General features: G+C 34.2%; 1 protein-coding gene across 3 annotated transcripts in view; it reads right to left on the minus strand.

The window, feature by feature from the left end:
• Nucleotides 1–3574: 3574 nt before the first annotated feature.
• PPP1R3A (protein phosphatase 1 regulatory subunit 3A) overlaps nt 3575–24014 on the minus strand; it is a 40545-nt gene continuing 20105 nt past the window's right edge. For all 3 annotated transcript variants that reach the window (XM_086396650.1, XM_086396649.1, XM_086396651.1), the window contains 3 exons: nt 8992–9050; nt 8771–8895; nt 3575–6856 (listed from right to left, as the gene is read on the minus strand). In XM_086396650.1, coding sequence (XP_086252776.1) covers nt 4475–6856; nt 8771–8895; nt 8992–9050 — 2566 coding nt within the window. In that variant the 3' untranslated portion in view covers nt 3575–4474. The remainder of the gene's footprint in view (nt 6857–8770; nt 8896–8991; nt 9051–24014) is intronic.

The following is a 24014-nucleotide window of genomic DNA, read 5'->3' on the forward strand; positions in this document are numbered from 1 at the left end:
TCTCTTTCCCACATCCCCAATCCACTGCACTACTCTGTCTTGTAGGTACATTTTCTTTATCTTTTTCTACATTGTATTTGGTAGCTTATTAATACAAAAACATTTTGGCTTTGCTAATCAGATGTCAGAATATCCTGTCCGCATTTCAGGGATAGGATAGGAAAAAGACATTGCTACAGTTCTATTCTATCCACAAGTATTGACTATGGATTCCTACAAACTAGACCTTGAGAAGTGATAGGATGGAAGAAGTCATGTTCCTCTCCTAAATAAACAGGCGGTCAGTTAGGATAATTAGTCAAATTACTAGTGCATGCACAACAGCTAGTGTCATAAGAGACCTGAAAATGAAGAGATACCACCAACTGAAATAGTAGAAGACTTCAAAAGGATTAAAGTAGTACATAGAAAAATGTACAGAGTTGCGAAGGAGGAGAGGAGGAAAGCTAACTGAAATCTTCTAGACAAAGAGGTGTACATGAGCAGACACAGAGGAACAGATGAACACGGCATGTCCTTGGGACAGTGTGAGCTGCTTGACTGACAGAAGACTTGAGGCAATGAGCGATGGATATTAGGGCTGCATGGTTCAGATGAGGTAATAAGGACAATGCACTGATTCCAACCAAGACCAGTAACTTAACTAGACATTGAAGTATGCTGCAAAATCGGTCTTGGTGTCATCTCAGCCAAACAAAAATGATTTCTCTGTAATTCACTTTTGACTTACCCATGCTACTCTTTATTATCTTGAACAAAAGAATTGAATATATTAGGAAAAGACTTAGCTCATTTTTTCTTAAATTTTCATATAATACATTGTTTCATGTCTGACAAATGAAGGTAGTATGTAGGTATCTAACAAATATAGAATTGACACAAACAACAATACTGAACTTCTTAAAGAGTTTTTTGCTTAATAAGGTTTTAGCACAGTATAGTAATGACATTCCTTATAAAACATGTTCAAAGCTAGTGAAAATTTGATTAGGTCTTAAAGAGGTTTGGGTAAAATTATGGAAATATATTTTATTAGTGACTGAATCCATTTTTAAAAGATGAAAAGTAACTTACATCTCTGAGTTTTATTATGAATTATTTCTGAAATAGAAAAAAATTAAGCAAATTAATTAAATAAATAAAAGTAACTTTTTAAGCTGTTCTATTATGTAGGAGTACAGCTGTGTAGATGTTGGAAGAACATGTGCTTCCCTATTCTTTCTTACCTTGTTGCAGAATCACGGTAGATCCTATTCCTCAGTTCCACAGAATCAGCTAAGACAGAACTTAATTAGCAAACCACCATCTTTATTGCCTAGTTCAATTTCTGTATTCACTCTGAAAATTTTAAAGGTTTCAGAGTTCAGCAGATGACCTGACTCTGGGGTGGCTGCTCTCCTGCCTGCATCTTCACTAGTTCTCCTGCTAGTTTTTTGTTTTGTTTTGTTTGCTTTTTTGCCAAAATTTATATGCAAAAATTGAGCCTAATAAAGACAGCAGGCCTGGCAATATAAAATAATATTCCATGACTAAAAAATTACTAAGAAAGTATGCTGAGTGCTATCTGGGAAAAAATTTATGTATTTCCCTGTATCTACTCTGGATACTTCTTTGTTTTCCATTTAACCAGAAGATTGGTTTATGATAACATATAAAAAATGATCCTATCTCTCTTACAAAATGATGATAGTATATATATATATATATAGTATTAAGCCAATATTCTTGAAGGTTGAGAGATGAATGTCATCTCATTGGCTCATTTATTCTTACATTGAAAAGTTTGTTGAGATGTTGGTGGCTTATGTAGATGTGACTTTTTAAAGGTATTTAATTGTACTACCTATACCTGCTTGACTCATCAATTAATTTTTAGAACTTTGTCCCTAATAGACAGCAGCCCAGCAAGATAAAAGGTGATGGTTATTATATCACATTTCGTACCCACTATAGAAACAGACGTGCAATAATACACTTCTTTTTGTTTATTCTCATGCCACATCCTCTTTTGGCTCTTAACCAATACTTGAGGGGACATGATGAAGGTAGCTAAGCTTATAAAGGTGACCCTTGTTATGATGGTTCAGAGTAAAATCTTTATTAACCAGAGGCTGCCGGTTCTTCCTGAGATCCACTTTTCTTGTTCAACATAGTGATGTGACCAAAATGGGTTGCAAAAATCTACCTCCCCTCCACCTAGCAATAGTTTCATGGTTCTTATGATTTTATTTCCAATTCTTCACAAGTGGTCATTGGAAAATCAGTTAAACCACCGATTATTTCTTTTTTGCCTGCACTGAAGTACACATGACATATTTTAAGTCCTTGGAAACTTCTTTGTAGTATTGCAAGTATGCATGACAAGGTTTAGTAAGTTAATGTTAAAGTCAAATAAAAGAGATTAAAGACGTTACATTCTTTTATGTATAAGAAAATAGTTACAGTTCAGACACCTGTGTTCATAAGTAATATAGTGTTCTTTGCATTAATAAGACACTGCATATTGACTGAAACTCTTAAAGGTAGAATGCAAAAACCAAGTCATTCAGAACTGAAGAAATGCTAACCTTAACTTTGTTGTAATATAGACCTGTCAACAAAATTATCAAGAGAGCAATTTTAGAGATAATATTCTAAGTACAGCCTACAGTATCCCACTTGTATTTAATGAAAATATGCTTTCTCAAACAATCAAATATTTGCCCTCAGTTCTACTTCAGGATGTTTGTATTTGTTCAACTAAAAAGTTAAAGTCAAGCATTCAATTTCAATGGGACTTGAGTCAAGCATGCAATTAGGGGATTTGGAAATAGTTGTGTACCTAATTAAGAAATTAAGAATATTATCTTAAACCTAAGAAAATTAAGGAAATTATCTACTACCACATGAAAGTCAGTTTAAATGCTTCATTCTCGTGTTGTCTTCCCATACATGCATGTTTCTTAGGAGTGTGGGATGGTATATACAAGTGTTAGTCATTGAATTACCTTCATAGGTTAATAAACAGATTACCTTTTCTCTCTGAAGATCAATGTTACATTCTCTATGAAAGAAGTTCCTGTTAAAAAGAAATCACCCAAATGGGCTCCCTCAGTGTGACTCTGTCCCATATTTCTGACCAAGTCAAAAGCATCAAATTACTTATTAATGCCTCCTTCCTGAGGATTAGCTGTTTGGGGTATCAAAGGAAGTGCTCTACTGTAGAACAAAGCACAAGATTTTGCATATTTTAGTCATTTAATAGTTGTTGAAACTGATTGTATAGTAATATTTTTATTATACCTATGTGACTAAAATGATTAGTTCCATTATTTCACATACTTAGCCATAGCTAATAGCAGCAACCAGTCATTGGTATATTGGATATTCATTTCTCTATCAGAAGATCTCCTTGTCTGCCTATTTGACTTTTTAAAATTTGAGATATCATTTAACAACTTGGTAACTATATAATGACTATTACCAACGATTAGTTGTTTATTCTCTTAAAGCACCTTGGGGAATAATTTATTGTTTTATAGTAAGGAAAGTTAAAAAATTTGCTTGAAGACAAAAAAAAAAAAATACCGAGTAGTCCATTTGTAAATCTTTTTTTAATTATTATCATTTAATGCTTTATGCTTTATAGGTACAAATTCATTCTGAAGCAATGTTTGTGGAACTTTTAATTTAAATTTACAACTCTGAATAATAGTTGATGTCAAAGTTGTTCAACTGTGTTGTACAATCTTCCTTTAAAAGAGAAAAAATATTGCTTATAGAAAGGCCATCCCCCAAATTTTGCAAAACTGAAAGATCATCTCTTAATTGTTTTGATCTTTGTCAAATTTGGCTTACAAATGTCCTGATTTTGTAGGTATGCAGGAGATAGTACGTATATATGTGTATTGTTATTCAGGTACACAATGTGTTTCTTCAACTTAAATCCACGCTTGGATGTTGTTTTTAAAAATATGAACTTAAAGTTGAAAGATTTGATTTATCAAAGTGTGCTGATAAATGATACAGTGGTAAATGCAAATTTCATAGTCAATATTCAAAGACCAAAAAAAGTCCTCTGTCATTGTCCATGTTTTATCTATTTTTAAAAACCACAGAGGGAAAAATATGCTCAGGGAAAAAAATGAAGCTTTACTGCAAAAGAAATGAATGCAAGAAATGGCACTTTAAGTAGTGAAGAGACATGAAGCATTGAAACTTCATAGCCTGCTAAGGAGCAACAGCTGTACCTAATTTCAACTTGACGTGCTTCAGATCTCATATTCATATAGGTATTTAATGATCCAAATATAATGGTCCTATATAGAATAATTACTTATATGAAGGAGCAAACTTCATACGCATTCCTTTTTAAATGATCCTTCAAGAGAAAAACTGCACTGGCTCTTTGAACAATGAATAGTCTCTTTCACCAATCCAAACGTTTGGGGCTAAATAGCTTATCTTTTAAGAGAGAGTAATAATAGTGCTGAGGTTACTTCTTTTTAACAGACTCTTTTTGTCTTCCCCCTTCCCAGGATAGCCAGTACAATGAAAAAAGGTAGAATGCCAAGCCAATCATTAAGTCATACTGATAGATGGTTACAAGAAATATCAGAAACAAAAGGAAGTAAGGTACTTTAGAGTTGATGTATTTTGAAAGCAGAGATTCACTTTGAGATTGACTTTCCTGGGCAGGGAGACTATCAGAAGCAGGGCTGTCAGATTCCTTGTCGCCTGAAGAGTACAGTGATTGTCCAGAGTTTATTAATCCTTCATTTTCATGCCTTACCCCTTCTATGTTCTCAGAAGCTTCACTGATTAAAATCGTTGGCCCTAGAGGTTTCTCCACACTGCATTCTCCTTGTTTGACAATCTGGCCTATACATCTTTCCTTTGTACTATCTGATGTCACTATTCCTGAACTTTTGGAAACTTCTTCCAGTGGAGATGCAGGATGAGAGTGCTTTTCAGTACCCTGGATTTCACTTGTTGGGTTACAATTATATTCTGATTTAGAAGAAATAGATTGGAGAGTCATGGTAGTAATTGCATGCCCTGTAGTAGTGGCCTGTTCGTGAGATGACCCTGAACTTTTAGCATGGTGATTGGAAACCTGAGAGCCATTCTGAGAAGTTCTATTTGTGTCTGAGTTTAAAGAAGAATGAATAATGACATCTATAATTGTTTTCTTTGATAATTCTTGGACCTGCTCATGATCTCTATTTTCTGGAAATATTTTTTTGTCTGTTGGTAACATTCCCAAATGTAAATCTAATTTTGAGGCTGCTTTTTGATTGTCTGTAATGACCTGTGAGGATTCTTCTCCAGATGTTGTATTCCCAATGACACATTTCTTCCTGTCATGTGTCTCCCCAGGATTGTATATAGCTATGGTTTCTTCCTTCTCCTTTTCATCTACATGTACATTACAAATACCTGAACATGACTCCTTTTCAAAATCATTGTCATAGATTACACCTACTGTATCTCGTTGACAAAGGGTATTATGTGAATCATCATTTCTCCCTTCATGTGGATCAAACGCTGTTTCCTTTACTTCGATGGGCCTGTCACTTTGTGCTGTCTCTTGAGGTAGCTTAGCAATTATTGCTTTTTCTCTAGCAGACATGCATTCTAGAGTACTTTCCGATGTTGTCTTAATTATATAAGCTGTACCTGCATCTGCTTTCTCAGTAATACCATGATCAGCTAGAGAAGACAGTTCACAGCTTGCTGTTTCTTGGCAGGTAAACAATTCTTCTGTAGGATTAGCTTTCAAGCTCCTTGTGTCATCTCTTTTCCCCCACGTGTCTTCACAATCTGCTTGTTCTTTGGACTGCTCTGTTATAGTTGTCTTACTCCCTCTTGCTCTTTCCTGACTTTCCAGAACATTCCAACTTTGTTTATGCTGTGTGTTCTTATTCTGATCTTCAGGATTAATCCAAACTGATTTTTCTTCTTCAGCTTGGAAAAGGTACTTATTCCTCAAAACATTTGCATTTCTTGGTGAACCAGCTTGACCAGGCATTCCTCCTAGAGCAGTGCCTTTGCTAGCCGAGAGATCAGAGTCTGAGGTTGCTGACACAGTTTCCTCCAGGCTTAGATTTGTCCTTGGTGAATGAAACGTATCTGCTCTGATTGACTGGTCATGAATTTTGGTGTCTTTACTCGGCAGAGCAGTTAGGTCTCTGTTACTGGCTCCCATCCCTTCCACACTTATTTCAGAGTGGCTCATCTTTCTTTCTTGGTCATGTAAGACTGATTGAAAACTTTTGCTTTGTTTTTCACTTACACCTAAATATATCTTTTGCTCCTCCTCCTCATTCTTACCATTGCCATAATCTTTCTTGGAAGATCCTTTTTCTATCGATTTTTCTGAATGGGAATCCAAGCGGAAGTCACCTCTTAAACATTCCCAATCTTTTACTTCAATTTCTTTAGCTTCTCCTTCAAGTTTTTTGTTAAGGTTGTCTGCCATTAGTTGGTCTGCAGAGGGACAAGACATTTGCACTCTGCCTCTCCCTTTGGCTGGATTAGCATTATCATCCAGTACTTCTTTGCTGCCAATATGTAATTGTACTATCTCATCACTACTAGTATTTCCCAATGACAGCTTGATTTCTCCTGTATCTGAAGTAAATTCCTCTGAAGGTGGATAAGTGTGCTCATTTCCTGAGAAATATTTTTCCTTGTGGTAAAAATCTCCCTTTAAGGATCTTTCTGCTGATGAACTTGAAGATGAAGGCCTTTTAAACAAGTCAGTGTATACATCATCATGGATTTGCTTCTTCTCTAACCTCTCAGCGTTATTTGGGAAATTGACTGTATTCTTTTCATCTCCAGAAGCAGTACTTCTTAGCAAGTGTTGGTTTATCTTAAGGGATAAAAACAACAAAAATAATGATTTTTATTGTTTTTAAATATACAAAGCAAGTTAGATAGGTTTCATTAACTTGACTAATAATTATCTGGTAGATTTCCTTGATTCATTTCACTTGTAGATTTTGCACAAATTCTGAAAGATGAATGTTTGGGGGAGATTCTTGTAGGCTATGACTTAGGAATGAGATTAATAAGAAAAGGGGCCAAAATTAATAACTCTCCTTCCCAGCTTCCAAATATCACATTGTATTATTCAACCATTCCTGCTTGTCATTGCCCTTTCTCCTCACTTAGGATATACACATTGATAGCTCCATGCTCATCAATTAGAGAGCGGCTTCCTGGATGTCCCTTGCCGCATTTACACTTGCTGTAGGTGCCCCTATTAGAGTTTCTCTTATTAATATGTTTTCTGCAAAGCCTCTGCAAACTATTAATAGCAAAACGTCACTCAAAGAAAAGTGAGGGAGTTAATGTCTCTGCAAATTCTGTTTTAATGACCCTCTGCCAACTGGTACTCAAATGTATTTGAGCTCTTCAGTGATGCCAACTGTCAGGATTTAACAGTGAGATGCCTGTGTTTTTTTTTCTCCTCATAACTGACATTTGCATGATCTCAATAATTATATGCAAATCTTACGTTTTCCCCTTCTTCTCACATAAGGCTCATGTTACTTGTCAACTGCACAGCTGTCTTGTAAGCCAATGCCTGTGGGTTCCACAGATTTGGTTGTATTTCCATCTATTATAGAGCTTCATTGTTTTATGCATTAACGTCAGCATGGAGCAAATTAGCATCTAAATTACAGCTCCCTGTTCATTTATTGGATGTACAATCTCAGTAACTTCTAAACAAACTTTATATTTGCGCCTGCTCATTGTAATGAGGTGTATTGGTGAAGTATGTGATTTTTCAGAGTCCTTTCATTATATTCTGTGGTTTGAAAAAAATGGCTGTGTTAACTTTCAGCTGGTGAGAATTCACACAGTGGGTGACAACTTTGTAGTTTCTTAAAGTTGGAGCAAAGTAAATTGCATACTTTAGTGATGCAGCTTCCATATCACTATAGAAAGGGTGGAATGTCGTGGGGAAAGAGATGAGCTCTATTTCTTTTCTGTTTCAGCAATGACACTTGAAGAGGCAAATGTCATTTTAATCTTTGATGATTATGAATCCATGTATCCTAATGATATGAGCTCCAACCAAATACAGTAAAGGATAAATTGCATTATGTGACTCATTTACTCCTATTTCTTTCTTTGTGATAAAAATGCTATCTAAACCATCCCCCTAAAAATCCCAAATAGATTGAATGTTCACGAAGCGTGAAATTTATAACAAATTTAATACTAAATTGTACAGTTCTAAATTTGTTTCCTGTCTAAAAATTGTGGCACAAGCTATTTTATCCTCATTTGGTAATTTAATACTTTCCAATGATATAGAACTTAGAGATTCTCATGAAGATGGAAGTAAGTTAAAAAAAAAAAAAAGCTGCTAAATGCAAGAATCAGACTTGTAGAACTGGACAGAACCCTAACAATCATCCAGTCCAGCCCTCTCATTTTACAGACGATTTTATAAGTGTACACTTGTCACAAAGATTAGAAATGCACATCAGGATAGCGCTACCTCTTCTGTAATTCCTACAAACTGTTACTCAGAGCCGCTGGTAAAGAGATAAGAAATGAATGTCATTAATTTGCCACTGCAGAGACCTGAAGTAACATACTGAAATCAAATCACTAGCCTTGTTGATGAAGCCAGAGACGCAAGGACAGAATAGGCTATGCTTTCACATTTGCAAATTATATTAGCTGAAGCTGTTGAAAAGCAGACATTGCAGCATCTTTGAAGCATAAATGGATTCATCTTCTCTAATACCTTGGCAACCAGAATACTTACCATCGGCTCTAATTCTTTTTCATTACGTTCATCCTGTTCCCTGTTTACATCTTTTACATTTTGATTACTGGTTTCCAAGTCTTCCTTGTCCTCATGAGAACAAACAATTGTTGGGATATATGTATCTGAAAAGTTAAGATAATTGTACCTATGTAAGATTGTCCTAGTTGTAGGCTTTAACAAAAGAAATATATTCTGTTTAAAAATTAAAGAAATATTACCTGTAACCTTTGAATTCTCAAAGTTATTCTCATCTGATGTTACCGATGATTCTTCTTTACTGTTAAATTTACAACAAAATGTTACACTTTTTCAGGGACTATAAATGTATAGCATTTTTATCATAGGAAATTCAAACCAGTTACAAGCTAAACAAATATTATTTAACTTTTCACATTTTCTTGCAGTACTTTGTATGTTTTTTTCATTAAAATGATCTCTTAGAATGATGCAATAAAGTATATTAGTTGTAGAAAAATGTAAAAATTATTTACACAATACCATAATTCTAAATAAAATTATTTTACTCATATTAAAACATACAGCCAAAGGAAAAATATATATAAATCTAGATTATCCCATAATTCTCACTTTGAAAGTCCAAATATTTCTCTCTTGTTTTAAATGATGAAGTTTTATGAACTGACAGTCCGTTGTGGTCATTGAAATTACTTTCTAATGTTCCAATTATTAATTTTTTTGTGTTCCATTTTACTCAAAATTCTTCCAGTTGAACTGACATAATATTAACTCTCTCTCTCCAGAAAAGGAGAAAACAAACAAATTTAACAGAAACTAAACGGCAGCTAAATTTATACCCAGTTTAAAGACTTCATGTGTGTATTGCCAAAGGCCAGTTTTACAGCCAAGACTTTGGTCATTCATATGGGAGCATATTTTTTTTTCTTTAAAATAATTCAGATTATACTTGCTTTTATCTCATATTCTGCATACTTATTGAGGAAGATAAATACTTTTTCCTTTCAAATGTATTCTGTTTATAGGTGTATTTGTAGAAGTATAAGAATTTAAATTTGCCCACTACAATAGCAAGAAAATAGTTAGTGAAAAGCTCACTTTGTGTATAGTTATGTCACAAGTCAGTCTGTCAGAAATGATTGGACCAATATTCACATTTTCTTGTACTATCTCAGCTGAATTTTCTCCTACTGACTTTTCTCAATGATTTTTCTGCAATAAAAGAAATCCAGAGAGTTCACAATGACTGATGAATTTGTATAATAGAACCTAGTTTTCATTGCATGGACAGTGTTGATCCAAATCCCCAGAGGGCTAATCTTGTTTTGACAAATCACAAGAAAATTACAAATTCTTCCATCTTGACCATGTAAGAAGTAACTCAGCTTTGTAAACATTTATGATGCTCAATTTTAGCTTTGCCAAAACTATTTTCTACCTTGAAGTGGGCCCCGAAATGAAAATAATGTTTTTACATAGCCAATTTCATTAGAAAATATTATATTACCATAAGTGATACTGTTTTAATCTATAATCTATATTGTTTAATCAGACCTATAATTATACAAAGATTCATTTTTGTGACTCCAACTGCAAGTTGACACATTTTTCTTTCTCTATGTCCAGAAAATCTATGTACTTTTTAAAATAAATAAACCATTAAACAGCATTTAAGTATTCTTTCTTTATCTTTCATCTGATAACAATATTGAAAAATCTCCTTTGTAGAGGAAAATATCATTAAAGCTTTATGTTTTTGCCTAAACAAAATGTTATTAATCATTTTTCTTATTAAATTCTTTAGAATGCTTAAATTTTTAAAATAATTTCTTTTTTTTAAAGGAACTACATAAAAATTTTAATGAAATATATTTTACATGTAAAAGAAAATATTTAATGTATATATATACTTAAATGATAATTACAAAATAAATTTCTGTTTACACAGTACCTATCTGAAGAGTTAACCTTGGTTCTCAAACCTTGGTATCTATCAGAATTCTCTGGAAATCTAATAGAGAGATCACAGAGGCCAAGCTCTTAGAAGTAGCATAGAACTCAGGTTTTTCTGGTTTGGTTTTGTTTTTACCAAATTCCCGACATGGTTCTGCTGAACTAGAACATGACTTATACTTTTGAAGGCTTCTGTATATGGAAGCCTTCATGGAATATGAATGGAATATGACTCTCACCAGTCATATTCCATTCTTTCTTTCAGAATCAAATAATTTCATCAAAAGGAAAGGAACTTGCTTTTAACTCACTGTGAGGACAAATAGGTATCAAAGTGGATATTACTCTTTTGATATCTTACAAAAACATGTAAAGACAGAAATATAGAGGGGAAATCTTAGATTTAGAGGTAAATACAAGAAAAAGAATTCAAAATAGATGAAATTTAAGTATTATATCAAATATTTGTTTAAAAAACTAATAGAAAATGTGTAAAACTCCTACAGGGAAAAGAATAGAATTGCATCAATAAGTATTAAAGACCTAGAAAATATTGAGAGATATACCATATTCATAGATAGGAAAATTATGAAGATAGTATCTCCAAATTTGATCTACAAATTGACTTCTAATCAACATTTCAAAACATGTTTTCACAAAATTTGAAGATATGATTCTAAAGAGAAGAATAAAGGACTAAAAATAGCTGGTCTACTTCTAAGGAATAGTAGAGGAAGCACCTCTATGTAGTTTCAATACTTCTATGAGGATATAGTTATTAAGACAATTATATTGGCACTGAGACAGGAAAGTATTGAGAGCTTAGAAACAGATCCATACATATCTAGAACTTTGGTATTTGATAAAAGTGGCATGTCAGACATCAGTGAAATAAGGGACCTCTCAGTAAACGGAGATAAGGAAAATGACTACCCTCATGGGAAAAAAGTGAAATTAGCACAATAAATATTCAATAATCAATTCCAGATGGATTAAGACTTTACATGTCAAAAACCTTGAAATTCTTAGTAGAATATATGAATATTTTTCAGACTTCAGAGTAGAAAATGTTTTCTTAAAGAAGGAAAAAAAACTAAAATTAAGGAAAATAAACTAAAATTAAAAAAAGATTATCAGTTTAGCTCTATTAAAATTTAAAACTTCTGTTCATTGAAAGACCTCTTTATAACAAAAATATAACTAAACTGGGAGAAGATGCTTACATTGTACAGCATCAACACAAAATAAATGTCAAGAAATATAAAGAACTTCTACAATGCAATAAGAAAGCACAAACATTTCAATAGAATCAGAGGAGAGGAGAGAAAATGCACATAGTTGATAAGCATATAAAGGATGGTCAGCGTTATTAAAAAACAGAGAAATGCAAATCAAGACCACAAGGAGATGCTATTTTATACTTATTTAATTTTATACTTATTCAACTGATAAAATTGACTGTCAGTTTTATCAGTTGATAGTTGATCGCCATCAACTACATAAAATTGAACCAATCCAAATGTTTATCAATGGAAGAGTAGACACAAAACTTGGTATACCACAAGAGAAACATACATAGCACTCAAAATTGATTTAAAATACACAGAGACATACCATGATATGGATAAATCTTAGCAACATATAATATTAAATGAACAGTGCTAAAACATTGCATCAGAGTAGGTTCTTTTTTATTGTGCTAAAAGCTATTGAAATAATCTAAATATATTTATCAAGGAATACATAGGATATCATTCATGTAAACAAGAAAGCTTGATTTTCAAGATTATGATTATGTAAAAGTGGGGTGAGTCAGAGGAGAGGAATGAGGAAATGATAAGTTGTTTTGTTTTACAGGTGTTTATTGTATCATTTAAAATATCTAAATTGTTAAATTCTAGTTTCAGGTAATATATTCAGACAAATGGATTGCTCTCTGGTCTAAGTTACAGGGTGTGTATAGATAAAATCCCACTCCAAAACCCAAAGTATCTGTTATATGACCAATTACAGTTAAGGGGTTTAATTAAAACAACTTTAGAAAATTTGAAAATAAAGGCAAAGAACTTTATGGTTGATGATGATAGGCCCCAGAACTATATACAGTCATGGTAGAAATGAAATATGTTAGAGAAAATTTCTAGTCTCCCCTTTATACTCTGAGTCCTTTTTTTTAAAAAAAAAGTAATTTATTTTAATTGGAGGATAATTACTTTACAATATTGTGGTGGTTTTTGCCATACATCACCTTGAATCAGCCACGGGTGTACACCTGTCCCCCCTATCCTGGACACCCCTTCTACCTCCCTCCCCACCCATTCCTCTGGGTTGTCCCAGAGCACCAGTTTCAAGTGCCCTACTTCATGCATTGAACTTAACTCTGGTTATCTGTTTTACATATGGTAACATACATGTTTTAATGCTATTCTCTCAAATCATCTCACCCTCATCTTCTCCCACATAGTCCAAAAGTCTGTTCTTTACATCTATGTCTCTTTTGCTGCCTTGCATATAGGATCGTCATTACCATCTTTCTAAATTCCATATATATGCATTAATATACTGTATTGCTGGTCTCTTTCTGTTTAATAGACTCCAGTTTCATCCCCCTCATTAGAACAGACTCAAAAGTGCTCCTTTTTATAGTTGACTAATATTCCGTTATGTGTATGTACCACAACTTTCTTACCCATTTGTCTGCCAATGGACATCTAGGTTGCTTCCATGTCCTAGCTATTGTAAACAGTGGTGCAGTGAACACTGGGGCACATGTGTCTCTTTCAATTCGAGTTTCCTTGGTGTGTATGCCCAGCAGTGGGATTGCTGAATCATATGGCAGTTCTATTTCATTTTTTAAGGAATCTCTGCACTGTTCTCCAAGTGGCTGTACCAGTTTGCATTCCAACAAACAGTGTAAGAGGGTCCCCTTTTCTTCACACCCTCTCCAGCATTTATTGTTTGTAGACTTTTTGACGGCAGCCATTCTGAGCAGCATGGGATGATACCTCATTGTGGTTTTGATTGGTACTCTCTAATGAGAGATGTTGAGCATCTTTTCATGTGTTTATTAGCCATCTGTATGTCTTCGTTGGAGAAATGTCTTAGTTCTTTGACCCACTTTTGATTGGGTTGTTCATTTTTCTGGTATTGAACTGCATGAGCTGCTTGTATATTTTGGAGATTAATTCATCAGTAGTTTCATTTGCTATTTTTTTTTCTGTTCTGAAGGCTGCCTTTCACCTTGCTTATAGTTTCCTTCATTGTGCAAAAGATTTTAAGTTTAACTAGGTCCCGTTTGTTTATTGTTATTTTTATTTTCATTACTCTGGGAAATGGGTCATAGAGGTTCTTGCTGTGATTTATGTCAGAGAGTGTTCTGCCTATGTTTTCCTATAAGAGTTTTATAGTTTCTGGTGTTATATTTAGATCTTTAATCCATTTTGAGTTTATTTTTGTGTATGGTGCTAGAAAGAGTTCTAGTTTCAATCTTTTACACATGGTTGACCAGTTTTCCTAGAAGCGCTTGTTAAAGAGATTTTCTTTTCCCTGAGTCCTTTTTGAGCAGGGGAGTTTCTTACTGGTCTTCCTAGTGGTTAAGTGTCTGTCATTGTGCTGAATAAATGCACAGTGTCCTTTCTACTCTTCCTGTCTGTCTGCCTCTTATCAGCATTATCATAACATTGTTCTTCTTTTCTTTCCTCATTAAAAGTCAGTGTCAAAACTAATACAATTATGTAAAGTTTAAAAATAAAATAAAATTTAAAAAAAAGTCAGTGTCATAAAAATTCTAATAAAGCATGCATATTTTTCTGTCTTATAATGTTTGAAGTACCTCCCTCTCCAAAGTTAAAAGGCAAAGTTTTTAACTATGGGCCTAAATAATTTTAAAAAATTTAAATCTAGTATAAATTTAGAAATTAAAAAGTCAAAAGGATATGTCATTTGTGGAGGGATACTTCATTAATAGTGTACCTTAAATATATACTATAGTCAGTCATTAGTATTATTTAATCTTAAGACAGGTCATTGTTGAGCACCCACTCTATGCCCTAAGTTCTAATAAACATTGGGAAATCTATATGCCATACATTCTAATAAACACTGAGAAATCCAAGATGAATTATATATGTATATATATAATTACCTCAAGGAAGCTCTAATGTAATGATGGAAATAGATACATCAGCAGGCAATTATTATAATGTGATAAATTTTATAATAAATAATGGGATATGATATTTTCCAGAGAACAAAGAACAGGAATGAGGAGAGCACTCAGTTGGAGGAATCAGGAAGTTTTTCACAAAGGAAAATTTATGTTTATGGGAAGTAGGACTTCCTCAGCTAGAGAAAAAAGATAAGGTCATTCCAGGCAGAAAAAATAAGAAGTGGTCAAAGAATTAAAGGTAAGAAAGCACAAAAAGATGAGAACCTTCCAGAAACAAAGAGATGTTCAGAGGGTTTGAGCTGTGGTTTGTGTTTTGTTCTTTAACGCCAAGGAATAGAACTGGGGTTAGTTTAAGTCAGGTTTAAAGGACTTAGTATGCCAGGAAAAGTGGAACTGAATGTCTGAATTCTTTATTTACTTTTAAATCAATGCTTGAGGAGGGGTGGCAGTGACAAGGGGGGCAGTGGAGGAGTTAAATGGGAGAGAGACAGGGTAGGTTTTACATTTAGGGACCAATCTCTGGAAGTACACTTAAGGATCTCTCTTTAGGAGAGCCTGAATGGGATAAGCCATAGTGAAGCAGGAAGGTTAAGTCATGAGACTCCTGCAGTATTTCAGGCACAAATGATGATAAAAGTGATGGCAATTAGGAGGGTGAAGAGGAATCAAATTTGTAGCATCAGTGTGATTTGTTGATCGATTCCTTGGATATGGGGTGTCCTTGGTATCACAGAGGGTGAAAAATCTGCCTTCAGTGTGGGAGACCCACGTTCGATCCCTGAGCCAGCAGATCCCCTGGAGAAGGGAATGGCTACCCACTCCAGTATTCTCGCCTGGAGAATTCCATGGACAGAGGAGCCTGACTACAGTTCATAGGATTGCAGAGTCGGCCACGCTAAGCAACTAATACACACATACTTGCCTGGATGTAGATTTTAAAGATGCCTTCTTTCTACCTAACCTTGGTTGTATTCTTGAGTTCACAAGTTCAAGAATACTTGGTTCTTAGAAACCAAGTATTGCCCTTTCCAAGACCTAAGCAAGGGAGAATTAAGTCAGTGGCCATCTACGGCTCCTGTTCTGTAAATTGGCATTCTTGAATTAGTCTGTTGGCTGACTTCTGATGTCTTCCAGGCTGGGTAATCTGCTTCTCGGGTGCTCATGTAGACACTTTTCAGCCTTCCTTTCTATTCTAGGGTATGTGTGCCTGAACAGGGCATCAGTAGGTTATGCCTCGTTTCTTGGCTTTTATTTTAGTCAGTTCATAGTGAAAAAAAGCAGAAAGACCTGGATTCAAATCTGTCTTTCCTGTTACTTACCAATTACTAAGTCACTTACTAGCTATGCAACCTCCAACAAGCCTTAATCTCAACACAACATTTAAGCTCTCTGTGTATCATTTTTCTCCAATTATTGCCTAATCCTTATACACAAGAAAATTATTTAACATAATTCTCAATATGTGGAAATGTTTAATAAATGTATTATTATTATTATCACTATTGTTATTATCATTATTAGTGACATGTAGTAAATACCATGCTGATCACCGGTTCTCCACTGCTGCAGTAACCAATTCCCATGCTTCTCCTTTTACTTTCAATTATCTATATATTTTTTAAGGTTTACTCCATTCTCTCATGTCTTTAATTCACAAGTTACCATTTTTCCCACAAGTTACTTTCAAGTGTAAAACTGGCAGCCCATGATAACATACTTGCTTAGTTTTTTTAAAAACATACCTTTACTATCAGAAGGCCACCCTCCAAAGAAAGATCACTAGATCATCAGTGAATGTACCTTTCTATTTAAAAATGTCTTCACCAAACACAGTTTGCATGGGAATGCTAATTCACACTTTCTGTTATTACCCAATTGATTTATTCAGTGTCAGAATCTATGCACCCTGTTAATATTCCTGCAGTTTCTAGGTATGTGGCACTTAGGCTTTTAGAGTTATGGTTAATTTTAACACTGCCAAAATGTAGTAGTTTTAGTATAAGTAGTAATATCATTTTTCCTGAGTTTCTGTAATGCTATTGTGCTAAAAGCTCACATATCTCTTAAAATATGAATGAAACCTGTTCCACACAATCTGTCTAATGTGATGGAATTACCCAGCCAGTCAGGGTAAATGTCAGGATTAGGTTGTAGTTAGTAGAAGTGTAACTCTGTTCCAAGAGGAATCAAAAAGTTGGCATAAAAAAAGGATCATTTCCAAAATGAGTCATGAATGTTGCATTTGTGTCTCTATAACAACTCTGCTTGAAAGTACTCAGCACTGACTAAAGATAACCAGCTTGGAATTCTTAGGCATCACCTCTTGTTCTGATAAGCAGCTAAAAAGTCAATATTGAACTCCTCAAAAAGTATGTTAAGTCTGCCCTCTTTGTTCAAAGCTGGTGCTCTCATTTGATTTCCTTTACCTTCCTTCCCTAAAGGAACAAAGGAAAATAAATGAACAGAGAGCTTTTAAGTTAGAAATAATATGTGCCTCGTTTAAGAGTTTTTAAGGGACACTTAAGAAGAATATTTCAGTATTAGAATTGGCGTTGCTAAGTGGATACTTATACTGAAAAGGTTTTCCTGAAATAAATAATTATGCATTATATGTTGTTTATTTTCATAATCTCATTGTGACATTTCGCTAAAAATGGACTTTCTTGTGTTCTGACATTTTACAGCCATTTATGATTTGGAGGAGGGAGGAGAGCAGAAACTTGTACTTAATGAGAAGTGAAGTTCATAATACATTAACCAACTACAAGGGCTCAGTATCTAATCCTTTGGTGTTAAAACACCAGTAGTCTTCTTTTGATCAGGAATAAAACTGAAAACAGAAAAGAAATATTTGATCAAAAGAAAGACAATTAGAGCAATAAATGTCTAATTGTGAACAAAAGTGTCTAAGGAAAAAAAGTTTAAAGGCACAATGCCAGAAGGAGTTCAGGATGAAAACATGCATTAAAATTCAGTTCCTTGATGATAATGCTAGATTGAATGAAGCAAAAATAATCTCAAAGAGAAAACATAAACATTTTTAAATGACTTTGTATTTCCTTAAGATGCTGAATCTGGGGACTAATAATTAATATGCTGAAGAACATGGTTTTTGTGGGCGTCACATTCCTTATCTTCAAAGTGAAAGCTCTGGATTAGATTAGGGATATCAAATACAATACTCTCACACTGGCCTCCCTCTCCAGCATCCATGGCAAGCACTGATAACAGATCAAGGGGTTTCCTTGCTGAGTCCAGATTGAGCCTGCTGACCATTCTCTATGCAGCCTGGCAGCCACTACCTATCAACTCCTTTATTGTTCAAAATAGAAAAAATTTGCCTTTCTCAGTTTTGATATTAAATAGTAGGCCTTCTGCTTTAAAATTCCATATTTATATGACTAATAGCATCCCATAAATATAATTTTGAAATATGATTTGGAAATTTTTAAAATTTATTGTCAAAAGACATATAAATGCTAGAAGAATCAATAGAAATAACTATTAACATTGCAATACAAAGATACATTCTCAATTAAATATTATAGTTAGCATTTCAAATTTAATACCTACAGAAATCCTACCACTACAATTTGTCAACTAGTCTTGTACAATTTATAATGCAGATTATACAATAATTTGTTCCCCCATTATTTTACTATGTCCAGATAAAACTTTTTAATAATGAAAAAACATTACCAATATCTACAAGTGATTGGGATGAGCAAATATATTGTGTAACACATATGATATAAGTTAATTTATTACTCTTAAAATGTAAGCATAAACCATGGCAACATAAGACCCTTGAGTAAACTCTAGTGACTTAAGTATTCAGGTAACTGAGTATATACTACCACATTAGTGACAAGATGGTTTTATTGAGTCACTTTCCTGTTTTCCATAAAGCTGAATTGCTACATTCCCAAAAATCTTCTGCATTTCTAAATTTAGCACACTGCCTATTGCTTCAGTCCTTGATCTTGAAAACATACTGACGATGATGGTGCCATGCCTTCTTGATGCGAGAAATTTCAATAGCAGAGAAAGAAGCAACTGAAAAACATAACCTGTTGAAGAATTCTTTGGTAAGTTACTTTTCCAAAGTTGCTTCATTTCCTAATTCTGTCTTCTGCCAAGGATTGCTATTTTCAAATCTGCTTTGTCATGTCAAAGTGGTGGGTACTATTTTTTTCTTGCTCACCCCATCCCACATGAATTAGAGTGAAAAAATTATTTGGATTTAATTCTGTGATCAAATCTGGGCATCATGTGCAATTTTATAGAGATGAGATCTCCTTAGAGTGTCTTCTAAAGGAATACCAAAATGTGAGAATCTAGTCTGTAATGAAGTCAAATCTTGGAAGTTCACATGTGAACAACAAAAATATTGTAGATTGCTTTGGGAGCAATGCAATTACAACCAGAATCCATGAATTTTAAATGGAAAAAAAAAAAAAAACTTATAGGTAAACCTGGTCCAAGGGACTATTCTGCCACAATCTGCCAATTATATTCTAGCAAGAGAGAAATGTAAATGTTTTTAAGTGATGGAGGAAAAACTAAAGAATGTATATCAGAGAGATACCAGAAAAAATTCTTAACTTTATTTGGTCTAAAGTCCTTATTTTACCTCAGCTCTTAATGGAAGTAATTGTCATCCATGGATGACAAAAAATTAATGGTTGTCCAGCTGAGATTCTTACTACTTTAAAATTCTGACATTCTGATTCTCCATGTTCCCCTACAAAGCAATTTCTAAGGATTTTATACTTCATCTTCCTTTCAAATATTATCAGAGAATTATTAATATCTGTTTTTTCCTAAGGATACTAATTCTCAGGCTTTATTTATTACTGATTTGTTTGTGGTTGTGTAAAATGTCATTATCACAGGGTCATGACTGTGAGCCAACTAATTGCAATTAAGGAACTCTTGATTAAACCTGTTTTCTCTGTGAAATCTACATGTAAGTATCACTAAGATACTTGGTTTGTTCAATACTGAGCTTTGACATCCAAGCTCTACAGAACTTGTGTTACATATTGTTTTGAAAACTGTTTTAAGAAGAAGGCAATTTAAAATGTAAATTGATATTCCCAGTGTGTATGTGGAAAGGTTGTATTTGGAAGGGCTGAGAGCAGGAAGGAAAACAAAGGAGCATGAGACTTCCAGGCTGTGAAATCAAATCTTTCGGAACCTCACCTCCCAAAAGGATCTGTTGCCCAACTTAGGGTGGCAGCCACTCCCCTGAGCATCTGTGCCCTGTATTGTTTCCCAAGACAGTATAGTTTGCATGTGATTGTTCTTTTCTTTTTAGTGGGGGCAAAGTGGCAATCTTCTACAACTCTTCCCCCAGCCTTTGTCCCATTCCTGTCTCTTGAGAGTTTCAAGCATATATCAATACCTTTCCCTTTATCTGTAGAGTAAATCAGGGGAAATGATGTGTAATTCAATATAAGTACTAGTAGAGCAGTTCTACAGTATTTCATATAGGAGATTATACCTTTTATGTTTGTAAAAAATCACCAGATATCATAAATATAATAATTCAGTTCAGTTCAGTCACTCAGTCATGTATGACTCTTTGCGACCTCATAGACTCCAGCACTCCAGGCTTCCCTGTCCATCACCAACTACCAGAGCATGCTGAAACTCATGTCCATTGAGTTGGTGATGCCATCCAACCATCTCATCTTCTTTCATCCCCTTCTCCTCCTGCCTTCAATCTTTCCCAGCATCAGGGTCTTTTCCTATGAGTCAATTCTTTGCATCAGGCCAAACTATTGGAGCTTCAGCTTCAGTATCAATCCTTCCAATGAATATTCAGGACTGATTTCCTTTAGGATTGACTGGTTTGATCTCCTTGCAGTCTGAGGGAGTTTCGAGAGTCTTCTCCAATAGCACAGTTCAAAAGCATCAATTCTTCAGCACTCAGCTTTATTTATGGTCCAACTCTTGCATCCATACATGACCAGCAGAAAAACCATAGCTTTCACTAGACAGACTTTTGTCAGCAAAGTAATGTCTCTGTTTTTTTTAATATACTGTCTAGGTTGGTCATAGCTTTTCTTCCAAGGAGCAAGTGTCTTTTAATTTCATGGCTGCAATCACCATCTGCAGTGATTTTGGAGCCCAAGAAAGTAAATTCTGTCACTGTTTCCATTGTTTCTCCATCTGTTTGCCATGAAGTGATGGGACCAGATGCCATGATCTTAGTTTTTTGTACGTTGAGTTTTACTTTTTCACTCTCCTCTTACACTTTCATCAGGAGGCCCTTAGTTCCTCTTTGCTTTCTGCCACAAGAGTGGTGTCATCTGCGTATATGAGGTTATTGATATTTCTCCTGGTAGTCTTGATTCCAGCTTGTGCTTCATCCGGCCAGGCATTTCATATATAATAATACAATAATTAGGACCAACAAAAGTCAGAGCAAGCCAAATCAAGTTAGAAATATTAAAGTACTGCCTTCATGTGATTGCTTTTAACTAAATGTTAAATTTATAAGTTATGAAATACTTTTTTTAGATCCTAGGACCATTTATTTATTGTCTTGTTTTTTCTCTTAATTTAAAATTCATTTATATTTTAAAATTCTATATCTTAGCAGTTTCTGCTTTTTAGTTTTATAGTTTTAGTAAGTGTTTAGTAATCTTTATGATATGAAATCCATTGAAATTCATTTCCATTTTCAAGAAATTCAATTTCACAAACATTTTTAAACTAGCTGTTCTACTTATGCTAATCATAGCATAAATTGATATATCAGTGAAAAGAGAAATATGATAAATTAGATTGGATGGTTTGTGTTGAAATCCAAATAATAATGCTATTATCAAACTGGATTTGTATGTAACTGCTTTTGAAAAGTTTTGTAGGCAGACTCAGAAAGTCTTAATGTATTATTTCTAAATTTAATGCTTTTGTGAACTTACATCACATTAAAATCATCTTAATGCACCTTTTTGTCAATTCTTCACAATAGATTACAAAAGGAAGGGAGGAGAAGGTACATTTAAAAAGCAAATGAAAAAGAACTCAATGGAAGCCTATGAGGCTACCTGTTGATGAGCCTGTAAGGGAGTCATTAATATGCGGATCATTGACATGATGGGCCATAATGACTCCTCCAGGGACGCTCAGTCTATTGTGTCAGAGACTAGTTAGGGATTCATTAACATGAAGACTCGTGACTTCTTAATATGCAAATTATTAATGCAATGCACTGAGGCATACTCACAAATGTCCACATCTTCTGTTATAGGTTTGCTTTGCCAGTCCTTCACCCACACCTTTTGTGAACTAGTATTTTCTTTCTTTTGTCCTCTGTTGCAGATTTTTTCACAAAAGATTCTGCTCTTCTGTGGAATCTACCACTTCACTTTCAAAGACCTCCTCCCCTTCAGCCCACCTTTCTTTGATTTAAGGCAGGTTTATATAAACAAACCAGTTGAACATTTTGACTAAATCAATCAAAATTCAGCATAAAATCTGATTTGATATTTTTCTGTAATATCAAATTGGTCTTTGGCCAAAGGCAGAACAATGTGAACAAAACACTTGCTTTTAAAATGTGAAACTCTGAAACAAAGAGTGTAGCCAACAGTTGAATAATTTGCTCTAAAGGTGGGTGGGGAAAGAGTAGTGGAGTAGAAAAAAGAAAAAGAGAGCAGAGAAAGGCCATGAAAGAGGACACAAGAAAGAATAGTGCAATTAAGTAAGCCAAGTAAGTGTTTGTGCCAATGTAACACATGAGTGAAGAAATGGATTTGAATTGCTCAGTGTCTGGCATACAGCAAGCAATCAATAAGTATTAGCTATTATTATTACATCAACACTTTACACTTTGCAAAAAAGATGAAATTAATATCTGCATTCCCTGTTGAAACAATAAGAAAAATGTTATAGAGTGAAAGCTGTTCAGTTCTTGAATTAACATACTATGAAGAAGGGAATCAAACTTATATTCCTATTCCCACAATAGAATTAGCTATAGAAGTCATGGAAAGGTATTCAAGTATCTTTTAAAGCTTATACACACACCATGTATGGAAATACAGTTTTTTTCTGGGACTTTATATGCTAACCTATATTCATTTTCTTCTCATTTTATTCTAGCCTTATCTAAAAAACAAAACAAGCTTTTACTACTGTTCCTCTACTAAATTTTAGGAGAAACAGACCCTTATTTCTAAACTTATAAACCCTAAATTCTGCAGTGCAGCTCAGAAATCAAGATCTGTTTATCATAATATATTTGTATCTCTACACAAAATTAGTAATATATTTTTTTAAGGTAACAGCTTTATTGAAATAAAATTTACATACCACAAAATCCACCCATTTTAAATGTTTAATTCAGATTTGTTCAATTTACAGAATTGTGCAGTTACCACTCAAATCTAATTTTAGTACATTTCCAGAACCCCCCAAAAGGATGTGACTGTTAGAATCACTCTTTACTCCTCTCCCCAGTCCTAGGCAACCACTAATCTTATTTCTGTCTTAATATATTTGCTTGTTCTGCACTTTTCACACTAAAGAGAATCATGCAATATGTGTTTTTTGCTTCTTCCCTGTTTTATGGAGGAAAATGTTTTTGAGGTTCATCAGTGTTGTAGGATGTATCAATACTTCATTTTGTATTGGTGAATAGTATTCCATTGTATAGATACACTGACTTTATTTACGCATTCACCAGTTGATAGGTATTTGAGTTGTTTCCACCTTTTGGCTCTGGTAGACAGTGCTTCTGTGAACAATTTGCATAGTGTTTGGATGGACATGTGTCTTCATTTCCCCTGGTTAGATACCTAGAAGTGAAATGGCTGGGTTTATGATAATCCTATAATTTCAGTTTCTCCACATTCTCACCAACACTTATTATTATCTCTCTTATTGATTGTTGTCATTATAGTGGGCGTAAAGTGGCATCTCATTGTGGTTTTGATTTGCATTTTCATAGTAACTGGGTTTCCCCTGTGGCTCAGCTGGTAAAGAATCCACCTACAATGTGGGAGACTTGGGTTTGATCCCTGGGTTGGGAAGATTCCCTGGAGAAGGGAAAGGTTACCCACTCCAGTATTCTGGCCTGGAGAATTCCATGGAGTACAGTCCATAGCGTCGCAAAGAGTTGGACATGAC

Source organism: Bos grunniens, chromosome 4 (assembly GCF_055505025.1).
Source record: "Bos grunniens cultivar Pamir isolate PY7600 chromosome 4, Bosgru_T2T1.0, whole genome shotgun sequence".
Classification (NCBI taxonomy): domain Eukaryota; kingdom Metazoa; phylum Chordata; class Mammalia; order Artiodactyla; family Bovidae; genus Bos; species Bos grunniens.